At 42.7% G+C, this 17799-nt stretch overlaps 1 protein-coding gene across 1 annotated transcript in view; it reads left to right on the top strand.

The window, feature by feature from the left end:
• The window catches only part of tnikb (TRAF2 and NCK interacting kinase b), a 65991-nt gene that overhangs the window by 23947 nt on the left and 24245 nt on the right, over positions 1 to 17799 (top strand). The window contains exons 8-17 of the mRNA XM_083995043.1: positions 417 to 471; positions 626 to 704; positions 2194 to 2369; positions 2454 to 2520; positions 2619 to 2817; positions 5225 to 5341; positions 6567 to 6653; positions 10280 to 10477; positions 12812 to 13093; positions 16960 to 17124. Of these exons, the coding sequence (XP_083851169.1) occupies positions 417 to 471; positions 626 to 704; positions 2194 to 2369; positions 2454 to 2520; positions 2619 to 2817; positions 5225 to 5341; positions 6567 to 6653; positions 10280 to 10477; positions 12812 to 13093; positions 16960 to 17124 (1425 nt within the window). The remainder of the gene's footprint in view (positions 1 to 416; positions 472 to 625; positions 705 to 2193; positions 2370 to 2453; positions 2521 to 2618; positions 2818 to 5224; positions 5342 to 6566; positions 6654 to 10279; positions 10478 to 12811; positions 13094 to 16959; positions 17125 to 17799) is intronic.

Here is a 17799-nt window from a genome sequence, read left to right on the forward strand (position 1 = left end):
GAACGTGCAGCGCTCAGGCCGACTGGTGCAGTCAGCGCCGTATGACGGATGTGCAGTAATGGGGGCAGGATGGGTCCCTGCGGCGAGCCTGTGGATTGCTCTGCTAAGACACCATTAACTCCCACCCTTATGTGTCAGGAATCCTCAGTTCATCTCACAACACCAACTTTAAATAGCTTGTTGGCTAAAACGTGCAGACGAATGGTGTTGAAACAGGAGCAGATAAATAATACTGATCAAGTATGAAGCCAGGGATCTACAGGTGACAGATGAGCCATTTCTGTGTCTGTATTTTTATACCTTAACACCATAACACCGTCCAGTGGAGCAGTCTTCCAAAACCATGACGTGTTCAGTCAGTAACACCCTTTGAGGATGTGAAAGTTTTCAGTTTGTGCTGTTCTCTCTCTCTACAGAGTGATCTGTGGTCGCTCGGTATCACCGCTATAGAGATGGCAGAGGGAGCACCACGTAAGTGTGAAGCATCAGACTCATTAGACTATTATCAGCCAGCACAGAGTACAATTTGTCTTCAACTTAACGCTCTCTATTTTGTTTCCATTTCCTCTCCTCTCCTCTCCTCTCCTCTCCTCTCCTCTCCTCTCCTCTCCCCTCACCTCCTCAGCCCTGTGTGACATGCATCCGATGCGAGCCCTCTTCCTCATCCCCAGAAATCCTGCCCCCAGACTCAAGTCTAAGAAGTGGTGAGTCACGTTGTGCTCAGACACCCACAGACACATACACACACAGAGGGAATAACATTTCCCCTGCACCTGCACTGTTCTGCTTTTCTGTGGTTATTTTCCAGTTTCACTATCAAATTATAGCCTCCTCTGGTCCTTTGTGATTGTGGTGTGTTCATGTGCACTGTGGTGAACTGATTATTTTCCCACATTCAGCTGTAATCTCATTCCAAACACTATCTCACACACTTTTGGGATGGTGCACTTTAAGGGATTAAGAACAACCAGGTTTAAAATGGAAAAACTGATTTGTCTCACATGTGGACTGTCAGCTGTATTATTAAGGTCTGAATTCTGTACATTAGAATCTAAAATAATGTAAAAGACAGGGGAGGAAACAGTGCTGAAAAGCATCATAAGTGGAAGAGAATCTAAAACCACATTGGTTCACATATTACACTGATTAGCTAATATACAGCATGTGCCCTGGTTTGTTTTTGGATTACTGTAATTTGTTGGAACAAACATTCATTAAAAGATCATCCCAGCTCCTAATGGAAATGTGAAAGAAGATGTTTATTTGATACATTATTTAATTTACCATTGATAAAATTGTTCACTTTTCTCATTGTCTACAGTATATATGTATAATAATGTTCTTTATTCTTTGCTAATTTAAATATAATGTAAATGTAAACACCTAGCTTTCAGCTTCCATATATTACTTCCTTTTTTAGGCTTCACTACATATATCTGACCCAAACCCATATATTATGTATTATGTAAGTTAAAGGAGAATTCCGGCCATTTTTGACCCCTAAATCGTTGTCCTGATGGTCACCCAGTGTTGGGGGGAGCAAAAAACACGACTAAAATTGATGCAGGCAAACCAGAGTTACACCATGGCTAGACGGCGCTCGGGTTAGCGACAACGCTAACCTATGGGGGCAATTCTTTCAACCACAACAAAAAACAATCAAATATCTATGGTACATGACTCGAATCCTTATGACACATATAGTGTACAGTATAAACAGTATAAACTTCGTGTTTTTGCATGTAGTCACTCACCTCAGATCCCGCCACAGAAACAAACAAAGTGTTTGTTTCCTTGTTGTGATGATTTCTTTACAAAAATAAGCGGTCAAGCAGTTCACTGGTAATGTCCAAAATATCTCCGACCGTTTATGTGTTTGTTGTGGTTGAAAGAATTGCCCCCATAGTTTAGCGTTGTTGCTATCCCGAGCGCCGTCTAGACATGGTGTAACTCCAGTTTGCCTGCATCAATTTTAGTCGTGTTTTTTGCTCCCCCCAACACTGGGTGACCATCAGGACAACGATTTAGGGGTCAAAAATGACCGGAATTCTCCTTTAATGTGAAACTAAGCTGCCATATGATTTTGAATGCAGGGCTTTTCCTGGTGTCTTTTACACTTACACACTTTAATAAATAGTCCAGTAGTCTAAGAGTATTTTTTTAACTGCTCTTGTATCTAACATGTGTTTTCAGGTCGAAAAAGTTCCAGTCTTTCATCGAGAGCTGTCTGGTGAAGAGTCACAGCCAGCGGCCAAGCACCGAGCAGCTCCTCAAGCACCCGTTCATCAGGGACCTTCCCAACGAGCGGCAGGTTCGCATCCAGCTGAAGGACCACATCGACCGCACCAAGAAGAGGAGGGGGGAGAGGGGTGAGGATGCTCCCAGGCTCAGCACTTCTACAGAAGAACAAGCTGAAGCTCATTAACCTGAATCTGTGTGTTTGTTTCCTCCAGATGAGACAGAGTATGAGTACAGTGGGAGTGAGGAAGAGGATGAAGAAAGGGACGTTGGAGAGCCCAGGTACGTCACAGTACTGCTGCTGCTCACAGGAAGAGCCACAGGTCTGATTCTGCCCCTAACTCCCATCTGATTGGTCCCCCCCCCCCCCCCCCTCCCAGCTCCATCATCAACATTCCTGGAGAGTCCACTCTGAGGCGGGACTTCCTGCGTCTCCAGCTGGCCAACAAGGAGCGGTCGGAGCTGATCCGGCGCCAGCAGCTGGAGCAGCAGCAGAACGAGGAGCACAAGCGCCAACTACTGGCAGAGAGGCAGAAACGGATCGAGGAGCAGAAAGAGCAGAGGCGACGGCTGGAGGAGGTCTGTGATTGATCTGTTTTTCTACGTCATCCGAGACTCAGACTTTGTTTGTTTGTTTTAAACGCAACCGCAAGTGGGAAACTGAAGAACATAATGATGTGGATTTTCCATCCGGCCTGCGAACCTGCTCCGTTCTCATGCCGGGCTGTGATGAACCATGGCACAGGTGGTTTGCTGCTGCCACATACAGTCACATGCAGAAGTTTGGGCGCCACTGGTCAAAATGTCTGTTAATGTGAACAGTTCAGCAGGTGGAAGATGAAATGATGAAGGCATAAAGTTACAGATGACACATTCCCTTTACATTTTAAACAATATGATTTTTATTTTTATTTCATCTTTTACATTTTCAAACTGACAGAAAAGGAAAAGGGCTGCAGCAAAGGTTTGGCCACCCTGCATAGTTACTGTAGTACCTAGTAACCCCCCCTTTAGAAACTATCACAGTGTGTAAATAGTATTTCTGCCTGTCAGCTGTTTGGATCAGTGGTGTGTGGTGAGGTGGAGTGATACTGAGTGAGTTGGTTAGTTCCAGGTAAACTAACTTTTTAAAAACTTTATATCGTACTCTTGAACTGGTGTATTATTTTGAGACAGGACTTCTCATAGGCGCTGATCAATACGCTGATTAATCGTCCCTCAGTGACAACAGTGTACTGCTTGTGTCTTGGTGCAGCGCGCGATGCGCCGGTATTTCTCAGAGGGGGGGGGGGGCCTTTCTACTGCAGATATTATACTTTATGGCCATTTGTACCTCATACAACCCCACTTCAAAAAAGCTGAACTATCCCTTTAAGATATTGCAAAAGAGTGTTTCATGTTTAACTTTATATCTTTTGGAGATCATTTCATCTTCCGCTTGCTGAACTGTTCACATCAACAGACGTTTTGACCAGGGGCGCCCATACTTGTGCATGTCACTATACCTGGTAAAAGGTGTTCACATTGAAGACATAGCACTGATTCAATATCTACACAAACTGTTCAAGCTGCAGCAGCTCTCTATCCAAAAGGCTTCAGTGCAGTATTTAAAACCAATAATAATGTCCATGTTCTGATGTAGATCAGAGAGTTAACCTCTCTCACCAAGGCTGCAGCTTCACAGTCACAGTCAGCCTGTCGCTTTGCACCACAAAAGACAGAGGATCAGAGCTCAGTGTTAGATGAGGTACATCCACAGTGGCTCTTCAGAATGAAAGCAACTCAGACAAAATCTACAGGAACCTGAATATCAGGTTGGTGACACAGCCTGGTGCGAACGGAGACGATCAAGGTTCATCTGTGCAAAAGTGAGAGTCCCACAGGAGTCGCTTTCACAGAGGGAAATTGTGAACACACGCAGTTCACACATGGTGGTAGTATCCTGACTCTAATCACAGGCTAATTTGCAAGTCCCACAGGACTTCTCCATGCTCTGTTCATGTATATGTTACCAGCATGAAGCTTATTTCAATGCTATGTGCAATATGTCATAATTAATGCCATAGAAAATGAAAATCATGTTGCAAATGTGGTGAAACAGGCCTCTGATCATTTCCTTGTGGAAACCAACGTGTCAACAAGTTAGTTATTGTTCATTTGCCTGTGTCCTCTCTGTGAACCTGCATGGTTCAAGAGTACTGTATGAATGAGGCAGCACATCAGGGTCATGTGAGCAGAACTAAACACAGGGACACTGAGGACGCTGCTGTATTGTTCACGTTAAAAGGAAGTTCAAGTAGGTCCAGTAAACCTACTGCCACTGTTGTTGAAGTTCACAACTTCCCTCTCTGAGGTTCTGCCTTCACAGACCTTGGGGTTTTGCACATCTTATATGTTGTGAAAAACATCCCGTTTTTAAAGGGATAGTTCATAATTTTGGCAAATTTGCCATTGCCATAATCCCTACAGTTTTAGGAGCTATTTTTAGATTGGCGGAGCAGAGCCGCGAGCTGCTCAGAGCTGTTTTTCGGCAAGCTGTCTCTATATTTGCCTTGAAAACAACTCTCGTAATGTTCCATTATTATCTCATAGCGTGGTGAATGTGCAGGTCACAACTTGTTCACGAGAGCGTTTTGGAGTTGTTGGATTGTGTATTTGATGGGAAACCAATAAATCCCATGAGTCTCCATAGCGTAGCTCTGAGCAGCTAGTGGCTCTGCTCCACTGTTCTAAAGACAGCTTGCAACGACAATTAAAGGTAACAAACCTACTCCTAAGACTATAGGGATTATGGCAATGGGCCAATTTGCCAAAATGTTGAACTATCCCTTTAATAGTGAAGTGACTTGCCACACCTGTGATGTTAGCGCCTCAGCTCATCCAGATACCAGGGAAACACACCTGATGCAAACATGCGCGCGCACACACGTACACACACACACACACACAGAGCTAAAGCGATGATGTGTAAAATCTCCACCTACAGCAACAGCGTCGGGAGCGAGAAATGAGGAAGCAGCAGGAGCGAGAGCAGAGGAGGAGGTACGAAGAGATGGAGCAGCTCCGCCGAGAAGAGGAGAGGAGGCACGCCGAGAGAGAACAGGTGAGAAAACACCTGACTGGAAGAACTGACATCACGTGTGTCATCATCCAGAGGGGCGTGGCCTCTAAACTCAAGGAAACCCAATGTGCAGCTCACTGCTCTGACGTCTCTGCTCCTTCTGTCAGTTCAGTATTACTTATACTGAGGTTCTAAAGTGATGAACGAGATAAGATGAAAAACAATTCTGCAGCACCAAATGTAGTTTATTGCATTCTTAACCTTGATTCTTCAATTAAAGATTATTTAATTTATTTGGTTTTAAGGTTTAAAGGTTAATTGAGGATTAGGAGAACTCATCATTTTTTATGCTTTAAGGTTTCCTTAGAATACGACATACAGTCGTTCTAACCAGGTATTAATCAAAAAATTAATAATTACATACTGATAAACTACCTCTCGAGAACTTGCATCACATAATCTGGGGTTTCTTCTTAACTCTGCTGCTTTCTGCTGTGTTGCAATTTGCAACAGAAGTCTTTCCATGCTCTAAGATTATTATTCTTTTTTTTATATATCAGTTTTGATCAGCTCACAGAGGATAAACATTTTCTGAAATTCACCAAACTTCCACAGAGAACAACTGCTTCAGCTTGAACTACAGACCATAAAGTCATAGATAACACAAGGAGGGAGCAACAGAGAGCACCTTTGAGTGCTTTGCTAAACTGACCAAGGAAACATTTATTACAAAGGCAAACAAAGGTTTCCGGTCATTAAACATAAAAATACAGTGATGAGTAACATGAGACTCCCTGAATCATTTTTAAAATATATACAGCTAGTTAGAGACATGTGGGATCACTACAAGAAGACGTTAAATATTACATGAGGGACACAGGAGGCTTTAATTAGTCATGTGATGACTGCAGTAAGAGAGACTTTCCCTGCACTTTTACCTTTCAGATTTAAATTTCCACCTCTTACTCAACTGATTTCATGCTGATCTTTAACATCCTTCCTCCACTAATAAGCACGTCCTCCTGTTCCACTAATTACAGCCCCCTGCTGTTTCTCTCTTTATCTCTCCTCTTCTATTTCTGACTAAATCCCTACGTTCACACCTCTTCAATAAATCTACTTTTGTCTGTCCTCTTTCATTCTCTTTCCCTCCTATTTCCTGCTCTGCTGATGTCACTGGTTGCCTGGGCTCCGATTTGCTTCTCGCCTGCCTTGGTGGTCTGTGATTGGATGCGTGTGACTCTGGCCCGGGGTGCTGGTTGGTTAGGAGTATATCCGTAGACAGCTGGAGGAGGAGCAGAGGCAGCTGGAGATCCTGCAGCAGCAGCTCCTGCAGGAGCAGGCATTACTGCTGGTAACAAAACACACACACACACTTTAATGGCACCGGAGCCTGCTTCTCAAATGTGGTTTAACTAATCCAGGCTAATGTGCTGTTATCAGACTAAAATAATCCTCTGTACTCCCATCCATGTAGTTTGCTTATTGGAAGGCGAGTTTATTTGAATAGCATGTGTCTTGCACAGGGTCAATTCACAGTGCTTTACATAACACACTGAAATCCTGGGTTAAGTTATCCTATTTTAACTTTTTTTTTTTTTTTTATAAAAATAGAAAAAAACCTACATACAAAATGGACATACAGCACCTGATATTGTTAAATGAGGTAATTGAAGTAATAAAAAGAAAGACAGACGCTATAGGAGGATATTTACAATAACCAAAGCAGTGCAGTGCTTTCTGTCTCATGATACCATCAGGGGCATGAATAAAAAAACAATAAACATGCCAAAACAAAATTTGTTCTTATTTTGAAATTAAGACTATCTTAGATGGACCCATGATCAGTCATATGATTGGCTCAGTGCTGATCATGTGCTTGCAGTTCCATGAGGCAGGTGTGGTGGGAACCCTCCCAGCATGCACCACAGATAAATGGAAATAAGTCTTGTTTTCTGTGTGTTGTTGTACACTGGTCTTTTCTCTACTTAAAAAGGGGACAGCCACCTGTGAAGAAGGACAGTGGAGGTTAAAGAGGGAGATGGAAAGTTGTGGAGCGGAGAGTTGGATGATGAGATCAAAGGCAAGGAAGAGATGATGGCGCCACATGATGTTGTTGAACTTTTTGCATCTAATGAAAATTTCAGTTTCTGGTCGGTTGCACTTCACTATAACTACAATGATACAAAGATGCCTCAAATTAATATTAAAAGGTGACTATTCAATGAAGGTCACTGAAGTTGGTTCAAGATGACACTTCAAGAGGACATACTATGGAAATATCACTTTTTGAAGGCTCTTTAACATATATTTGGGTGTTTGTCTTGCCTTCCGGCCCCCAAAATGTGAGAATTGACAAAAAAATCTATAATTTTCAGGCTCCCAAGGTTGAAATCCATGTGGTTTTACGAGCTGTTCCCTTGGTTGTCTGACAATGATGTAACTAGTTTTCTAATTTGCATAATACCTGGGACCGGTAGAAGGGGCGGGGCAAGCAGTGGTTCATTTGCATTTAAAGGGACAGACACTGAAACCAGCCGTTCTGAACAGGGCTGTTTAGAGAGGATGAAAAGAGCTGTGATGTTTGATCCTTGGAGGATTTTGACCAAAGCATGTCACAGACATGTCTTTAAGACACCTGGGAACTATTTTAATTTGTGGAAAGGGGACAGAATATGTCTCCTTTAATGTCACACTTAAGCCAATCTGGCTTGTTATTATTATATCATCACAAGATAAGTCCCTTAATGGGATCCAGGTTTTAAGGACCACTTCCCCACCAAGATGACAAATATTTCCATGACAACAGCGTAAAGGTTGGTGACCATGGAAACAGCAAAGGGTACAGGACTTGGCGACCACTGATTTCATGTCACTCCATTTGTTGTTTACTTAACGAAATCGTGACTCAGCGAAGGCCGTCAATACGCGGTCGATGCCGAGCTGAGACGGAGACACACATAGTAGTGGAGTTAACAAACATCAAATCAATCAGCACACACAGCGAGGGGTGTGTCGGTCGATGTCTGACCGTCCTGAAATTACATTTCATTCAGCCTCGTCGGTTCACGATGAGACTGTCGTACCTCCTCAATGGCGTCAAAGCAGACAGCGCAGCCGGTGTGTCGTCCAGGACACACACACACACACTTAGTCGGCCGCTGCGGACTTTCACACACAGCTCAGATAAATGCCAGAGCTCTAGGTGTGAGTTTGAGCGTATGTTACAAACAATCATCAGGCGATCTGGCATTTGTCAGAGTTTGTACCAGACAGCTAATAAATATGAACAGATTCTGTCTCTGTGAAAGCAAATCTATATAAATATGAAAGTCACACGGGGGTTTAAAGATGCTGTTTCTAGGTCAAAATGATGCTGTGTTATGATAACTTCCTGTCACAGCCCTGTCTGGGAAACCTAATCTCTGCATGTGAACTGACTCTGTTATGGCTGCATCAATTAATTTTTCATGTAAAGGCTCTAATGCGTGAGTCAGTGAATCAGTGCAGTGGCTCACCTTGAAAAAGCTGTTAGCCTTCATGACATGAGGAGCAGTTCATCAGTCTGGTAAATGTTTTAGTTTCCAGCGATGCTCTAAAATGAGTTATACCTCTGAGTTTCAGACTGATTGCTTATTTATATACATATATATTTGTTTTACACAAAGCTGTTCACAGTTCAAGGTTAATTAATCATGACATAATATTTTTCCTTCTGAAACCTATTGGTAAGGACTGTTTTAAAATCTAGGGTAGATGTTGCCCTTTAAAATCATAACCCCCCTCTCTGTCAACATGGCCTTAATTGGTGCTATATTAGCAATAATTCATGAGTTGGAGTCTTGCTTAATGTACCGTAAATGATGATGAGGTGGAGGCAGAGAACTGCAACACAGCTGTAATCTTTTCCTCAGAGGGGTAAACTGTGTGAAACAGAAACTATACGTTCATTTTGAAGCTTATCAAGCCAGTAGTTGAAACACAGGCCTGATTCTGTCTGAAGCTGAAGATGTTAGATAAAGATGAAACAAAACTCCAGTATAATGTGCAGCACACGCAGGCACACAAGGACAGAATGGAAAGCAGGGTTTTGTTTGGTTTCTGGTCATTTTACCATCTACAAGAGTAAAATATGACCTGTGACTTCATCTTGATGTCCTGCCCTGTAGAGCAGTGGTTCTCAAACTTTTTTACACCAAGGACTCCTAAACTGACACAAATTAGACCACAGACCCCCCCCCCCATTGGACAGAATTTTAATTTAAAAAAAAAAAATAGATTTTATTGATTTTTATCAAAACAAACCATAAAGAGCATACAAGTGCTCTCTGTATTCACAAAAATATCAAAACAGGAAGGAATACAAACCATCATCCAAACCAAAATGACGTAGCTCACGACTGTCCTGATCCCAAAAAGTAAAAAAAGACATCCGAAAAGAAAAGAAAAGAAAGACAAAAAAAAACACTGCCACCCCCAACTGTTGCATCAGTCACCCTATACATACTGTGCCTTCTCTAATCCATGTATAGTGGAAGTAAAAATAGAAATTATACAAGTACACAAGGCAATAACAGGGTGGATAAAAATGTAATATTTCTGGAAAAAAGGGGTAAGATTTTGAGAAAAAGTTAGGGACCCCCTTGAATCCTCTCACGGACCCCTGGGGGTCCCCGGACCCCACTTTGAGAACCACTGCTGTAGAGGACCTAGTGTTAAATCTAGTTTGATTTAAACTTCATTATTTAAAGTCAAACTTTTGTTTCATGAAATGTATCAGTAGCACAGTTTGTTCTCTGTGTCCCGAGGCCACTGCTGCTTAGATTCCATGTTAAGTGTAGAAATGAAGTCTAAATAATAAACACAGAGCAGAGGAGTTGAGCGCCTCTGTACAGGTTAACACGGCGCCGCCGCTGTGTCTGAATGGGTCAACTATAGTCTTGTGTCTCACCCTCCCTCTGCTGTGTGTTTGGCGTGCAGGAGTACAAGAGGAAGCAGATCGAGGAGCAGCGGCAGGCCGAGCGGCTGCAGAGGCAGCTGCAGCAGGAGCGCGCCTACCTGGTGTCTCTGCAGCAGCAGCAGCAGGAGCCGCCGCGGCCCCCCCAGGACAAGAAGCAGCTGTACCACTACAAAGACCAGGCGCCCGGCACCAACGACAAGCCAGCCTGGGCTAAAGAGGTAGACAGCAGAGCTTCAGACACTCACACTGCATTTATGACTTACCTTAGATAGCGACTGAAAAAACCTAAGCACAGCTATCTCACTTGATAGATGAAGAATACAATCATTTAAAATCAGTCGGGACCAACACACTGTTTGAAGGCAGCTCTGCTAAAATCCACATGTGGGAACAGGAACACACCCGCTGAGGCACAGAGCAGCCTGGTAGTTAAGAACACACACACTCGTGCACACACACAGACACACACAAACAGGCGTTCAGCCGCAGTGACAAAGTTGTTCAGCTGTAAAGATTTACATTCACAAGAACACGCAGCCTGATGAACCGCGGTAGAGGCTGATGTGAGGTCAGCCAGGATCTCTGCAGGTCAGTGAGATGTTATTGTTTGTTTGTGTTGTTTGTGTTGTTTGTGTAGTGTTTCTACCTTTCAGGGGTCGTCTGAACTGGACCTGCAGAGGAGTCGTCTCATCTCTGCTTCTGTATTCTCATTTCTTCTTTTTTAGGTCAAACAACAGGATGTTATTTTTCCTCATGATTTGATGTGCTGCTGAAGAGTTTCACTCCAAAAGTCATGCCTTTAAAATCTAAAAGAAACGTGAAGAAGAGAAAGAAAAGTGTGTTTAATCCAACATTTAATGTGAAATGTCCTGAGGTTGTCTTCACTCATGAGGCTCCTCTGGCTCATCAGACTTGTGGCAGAACGTTTTGGACTGAAACTCTTGTATGTGTAGTTTATTTAACAAATCATCTGGTAGCCATCATGGAAGTTCACTGGTCTCTGAAAGTAGAAATACATCAAATCACAGAAATATGATGTTAAAATCAAAAATTAATAGAAGACAAAAGACAACCTAGCAATATGCTTTATACCCATAAGCATACAGGTGCATCTTAAAAAAGGAATATAATGAAAAAGTTAATTTATTTCAGTAGCTCAATTCAAAAGGTGAAACTCATATACAGTATTATATAGATTCATTACACACTGAATTTCTTTTAATTGTAATGATTATATCTTACATTTAATGAAAACCCAAAATTCTGTAGGTTTTTAAGTTTTAAGACTTTATTTCTGGGTCCACCGGCATTATCGAGTGTAGTGGCAAACGTAAAACTCTCAAATTTCTTTAACATAATATTGGCTCCTACATACAGTAGAGTCCATCGCAAACACAACAAAGTAGCCTACCGCATAGTCATGGTCCCATGAAAAACACTGAAAACTGGACATTTTCATGAATGTATATACAGAGACGTTATCAATACGTATTAAGTTTGTTTATCTGCTAATCGATGTAACACAGTTAACACTGAGTAGCCACTTGGCTACAGCCAGCAGCTAATGCTTAAAAAAAACAAAACAGCAGCTAACGCTAATATCAAAACATCACCGTCAAAATGTAGTTGCCCGTCACGGCGATTACGGCAAAGACGGCTCCCTTTTTTCGTTTTTCAGCTGAGTTGAGACTGAGAATTGTCACTAATTAGATGGCCCACGTCGGTCCGGCAGGTCGGACCAGGTCGGACCGGGTTTCAGGTCTGTTTATAACTGTAGCAGAGACAGGAGCAAAGACGGGAGCAGCTCCTGTATGAGGAGCGTGGCTCTGATTTCTTTGGAGGGACCAGAGTTGAACCAGTTAAGCACAGCTACACCCTCTACTCTATTTGAATTATATGAATTCAATCCCTTTTTTACTCTCAGAGATGTGTCATGGAAGAAAGAGGTTAGTGCTTGGAACGGAAATGGAATATTTGCCACGCGTGACGTCACGCTTAACAGCCAGATAGTAAAAAAGTTCACTATTGTAACCTAATGGTGTCACACTAATCAGCTCATTAACTCCAGACACCTACAAATGTTTCCTGAGCCTTTAAATGTTCTCTCGGTCTGGTTCAGTAGCTCTATCATGACCTCCATCATGTTCTTAATTGAGATGTCCCTCTATCTATAGTAGTCTAGTCTTAGTAGTAGTAGTAGTAGTAGTAGTATAGTCGTCATGTCTACCCTCCATCCAGTGCAGATGCCTAAGCAGACACCCAGAGCAGCTACACAGCTACATTTCTGGTTTCCATCTGTATTTGCTGCATCTGAAATGGAGTCGCTGAGGATTTTGTGATCTGAATTTATCCAAAAATCAGAGTGTTTAATCAGAAGCAGACTGAAGTGGTGTGTTTAGTTCAGACCAGTCATACACCTGGAAACACTCCGCTGAATGTGAACTTCCAGTTTGTCTGCCAGAGGGTGTGTGTGTTGTGCTGTGCAGTGTGTTGTGTGTCATGTGTCACGTTGTGCTGCCTGCTCTCTAGTGAACACTGACCTCACTCTCCAGGTGATGCGTCGCGCTCAGAGCAACTCGCCCCGCATCCCTCCCAAGAAACACCATTCCTTTAAGGAGTTACGAGACGTCAACCTCGACAACCTGCTCTTGCTCCCCGGTTACAGGCCACGCCCCCGCCCCCCCTCCTACCCCGCCCACGTCAGCCCCTCCAGGGATCACCTGCACGTGCCTCGCATCCGTGTCACCTGCGTCCCCGATCGCAACCTGCGCCGACAGAGCCCCGACTCCAGGGGCCAGATCCCCGACTCCAGGGGCCGGAGCCCCGGCCGCCGGGTCAGTCAGAGGATGGACACAGACCTGACTCCTCCTCACTCTTACTCCCCCACTCCCCTCTTTCCCCCCTGCGGTCTGCGGGCTGACTCACTAACCTTGGCTACTGGAACGGTTTCCCTTTAATCTCCCTAAACTGGTTCATCTCTCTAACCAGCAGGACTCACCCACATTAACTCAGGGCTGCCGGCGCGAATGGAGATGCAAACTCTTTTCATCTTTTCATCTCTCCATTTCTCACTGGGATTTCAGATTCATGCTGTTGCTTCCAATCTTACAACATGTAAAAGAAAACTTACTCCCACTTTTTGTATAATCGAGCTGAATTATATCAGAAGCCTCATATTGAGCTGAATGCCAACATCAACACATTCCTTTTTTTTAGTATATTTTTGGGCTTTTTGTCTTTTTTTTTAAATTGATAGGATAATCGAGAGCGACAGGAAATAGGGAAGCAGAGAGAGGGGGAAGGACATGCAGCAAAGGGCCACCAGATTCGGGATTCGAACCGGACTGTAGCATCTGCATATGGGGCGCCCCATCACTTTCTTATGAGACAGTCACTTGGTTAGTTTTACCTTGATGATACCAGTACCACGTGGGCTCGTATCCAACCCATGATCCTCTGCTGCACCTCATCCCCTCTGACCTGTCACAATAAACGCTTTAAAAAGCTTTAAATGTTTCAGTCTTGATGAGATCGACATCTTTTTTTCTTCAGCCAAACGTAAAAAAAATCCTAAGATGTCACTGTTTTTATGAACGCTCTACCAGTGGGAGCCCTGAGCTCATTTCACAACCAATTTCCTTTTCTCATATAAAGGGAAATGAGTCATAGTTAATTTTTTTTAATTAAAAGGTACCCTGTAGAGCTGTCTGTTTAATGAATCATTGAGGCCTTCCAACGTACTTAATAGTTTTCTCTGCACATCAAACATTTGCAGAGGCCGCTGTTAGTTTTCTCTCCAGCGGCTGGTCAGTGCGTCTCCCACGTCCTTCTGAGCAGGAGACGAAGAGATGCTCCTAAAAACAAGTTGCTCCTAATGGTCACAAACTCCCCCAGGGCATCTTTAAAGGAGACATATTCTGCCCCCTATCCACAAATTAAAATAGTTCCCAGGTGTCTTAAAGACATGTCTGTGACATGCTTTGGTCAAAATCCCCCGAGGATGAAACATCACAGCTCTTTCCATCCTCTCTAAACAGCCCTGTTCAGAACGGCTGGTTTCAGTGTCTAACCCTTTAAATGCAAATGAACCACTGCTTGCCCCGCCCCTTCTACTGGTACCAGGTAGGGGTGGGATTATACAAATAAGAATCCTAGTTACACTATTGTCAGACAACTGAGGGAACAGCTCGTAAAACCACTTGGATTTCAATCTAGGGAGCCTGAAAATTTTAGAATTTTTTGTCAATTCTCACATTTTGGGGGCCGGATGGCAAGACAAACACCCAAATATATGTTAAAGAGCCTTCAAAAAGTGATATTTCCATAGTATGTCCTCTTGAAGTGTCATCTTGAACCAACTTCAGTGACCTTCATTGAATAGTCGCCTTTTAATATTAATTTGAGGCATCTTTGTATCATTGTAGTTATAGTGAAGTGCAACCGACCGGAAACTGAAATTTTCATTAGATGCAAAAAGTTCAACAACATCATGTGGTGCCATCGTCTCCTCCTTGCCTTTGATCTCATCATCCAACTCTCCGCTCCACAACTTTTCATCTGCCTCTTTAACCTCCACTGTCCTTCTTCACAGGTGGCTGACAGGCCCGGGCGCTGCAGATTTGTGCGACCTTCTTGGTCTTGTGCTGCAGTGGCTCTCAACCTGTTATGATAATACAGACAGTAAATAACATCTGACACGTCAAGTGAAGCTAATGAGATATTTACCGTACTTGGCCCGTAGTTCTTTTATTGACGTAGATAAGAGACCAAACAGGTCCGAACAGGTTGACAGCTGCTGCTCATTTGCATGTTGTGGTGTTGTGGGATCAAATATCTGAAGGGTACTAACTTCAGTGACTCAGTCTAACATTAGATTCTCTCCATCGGTTTAATCTTCACTTTATCTTTATTTCCAGGTTGTTCAAGTCTCATTGTTCTTCCTTTTTTTCTCTTTAACCCTAACCTTTTGTTTCTTTTTTAACAAATGTGATGTACACTTCAGTCGTAGCCAGGGTGTTAAATGTGTTTAACCTTCTGACTTTAAAACTAAAAGGGTTTAAAATTCCCATGAACTGTGATAAATGTAGCAGTAAAGAAACAGAAAAACAAGATGTGAGAGCAGAAAATGCAGGTCACATTTTGAACTTTGCCTGTTTTCTTCTCCACATGAATCAAGACTGCTTAAAAGCATGCACTCACATGTGAACACACACACATGCACACACACATGCACGCATGTAGGGCAGATCTCCAGGCCTGCCCTCTGGTGGCAGCTGGTGGACTGATGTAGGGCAGCTGCGGCTAAATCAGTCTCTCTCCCTCCGGACACCACGCATGGAAACACACACACAGAGGCAGGCACAGAAACACACACTCCGTGCCGCTAGGTCTACCCTCATCTCAGCCTCACAGGATTTCCCTCAAAGCCTCAGAAGAAAGACTATTTCCATCACACGTAGACACAATGTTCCTCGCTAAAAACAGACAACCACTGTTTTAAAAGAGGTAATCTCCCTCTAAACTGATTGTAGTCATGACAGAAGAGCAGCGAGGGACTGCAGGTGATGCTGGGAACACTGGCGCACGCTGTTAAAGCTCAAATCTGCTGCTTTTGTAAAATAATAACTGTGTGAGCTCTGCACTCATCAGCTTAAACGCCTGTAATCGTGGCGGCCTTTATCACACTGAAGCCTTTTCAGTTCTGTCAGCAGCAGCACTTTAATTAAAATTCTCCTTATTCTCTGTTTAATCCCTCCTGTCTGAGTTTAAAAACCCCTAAATGTATTTTTGTTAAATTCATCTCAGTATTTAAAAAAAAAAAAAAAAAACTTTTACTGCCTGGTTTTGACCCCGTTGCCTCGAAGAATAATGTAATTTACTGTTGTTAAAGGGGAAAACACACAAAGACATGAGACTGTTATTATAGCTGCTGATCCAGGAACTCATCATTTATCTATAATTTTATCACATCTTATTCTACTTCAGTGTAAGTCTGTTGAGCAGTTTTTGTGTTCCATCTATAATTAGTGCCACATTACGTAGTTCGTTCAACTTTAAAAATAATATTAATAAAGTATTTGTCCAGCGATTTTTCAAATGAAGCGTTATCTCAGGTCTTCACTCTCTGAACTGGAAAGAACGATGTTCTCATCCTTTTTTAATTCGGATTAAATATGATGATGCAGAAGAAAAGAATACATTCTGTAGATATAAATTCCTGCAACAGGACTTTTCTTATACAGTTTTTCTTTATCTTCTTTTTATTGGTTTTTTAAACATAATACATCTGTTCGTTTGTATACAGTATCTGCAATAGAAGCACAATGCTAAAACCCTTCCACGCTGTCAAGCACTTATTCCTCATATACTGAGATCTTATATACATACATTGTCACATTCACACATACCTGTGTATATATAAACACACAAAGGTAAATAAAATAAAATAAAAAATATATATATATATATATTTTTTTTTAAATATATATATATATATATATATATGGAGGAGAGAGAGTAGCTGAAAGCAGGGATAGATTGAGAGTAAAGAATTGATGTGTAATCAGTTTTGGAGGTATTTTTCTTACACAGTTTGAATCAGAGTATAAAGATCTGACAGCAGGTCAGATCAGACAGCAACATGGAAACCCACTGCCCTGCATGCTGAGTGACTGTGGTCTGATGTGTGTGTGTGTGTCAGGTGGAGGAGCATTTTAAGATGAACAGACAGACTTCTCCTGCGTTTCAGCATAAAGTCTCCAACCGCATCTCCGACCCGTCGCTGCCGCCCCGCTCTGAGTCCTTCAGCAGCGGGGGCATCCAGCAGGCCCGGACCCCGCCCATGCACCGCTCCGTCGAGCCACAGGTGTGTGTCCCACGTCTATGTGTCGTGTCTTGTGTGTTTAAGAGTGTGTGCAGCGGTGTGAGACAGAAACCTGCCTCTCTCTGGGTTTGGTGTCTTTGGTTTGAGTGAAAGTTAAATCGGTGAATTGAGTTTCAGTTCCTTGACCAGGATGATAGTCTGCCTTCAGGTTTCAGTTTAGTCAGAGTTCAGGTTAGTCAGAGAGTTCAGGTTAGTCTGAGTTCAGGTTAGTCTGAGTTCAGTTTAGTGAGCTAAGTTTAGTCTGAGTTCAGTTTAGTCAGAGTTCAGGTTAGTCAGAGTTCAGGTTAGTCTGAGTTTAGTTCAGTCTGAGTTTAGTTTAGTGAGCTAAGTTTAGTCTGAGTTCAGTTTAGTCAGAGTTCAGGTTAGTCAGAGTTCAGGTTAGTCTGAGTTTAGTTCAGTCTGAGTTTAGTTTAGTGAGCTAAGTTTAGTCTGAGTTCAGTTTAGTCAGAGTTCAGTTTAGTGAGCTAAGTTTAGTCTGAGTTCAGGTTAGTCTGAGTTCAGTTTAGTGAGCTAAATTTAGTCTGAGTTCAGTTTAGTCTGAGTTCAGTTTAGTGAGCTAAATTTAGTCTGAGTTCAGGTTAGTCTGAGTTGAGGTTAGTCTGAGTTCAGGTTAGTCTGAGTTCAGGTTAGTCCAGTATTCTGAGCTGTTAGTGGAGA

Source organism: Trachurus trachurus (genome assembly GCF_905171665.1).
Source record: "Trachurus trachurus genome assembly, chromosome: 20".
Lineage (NCBI taxonomy): Eukaryota > Metazoa > Chordata > Actinopteri > Carangiformes > Carangidae > Trachurus > Trachurus trachurus.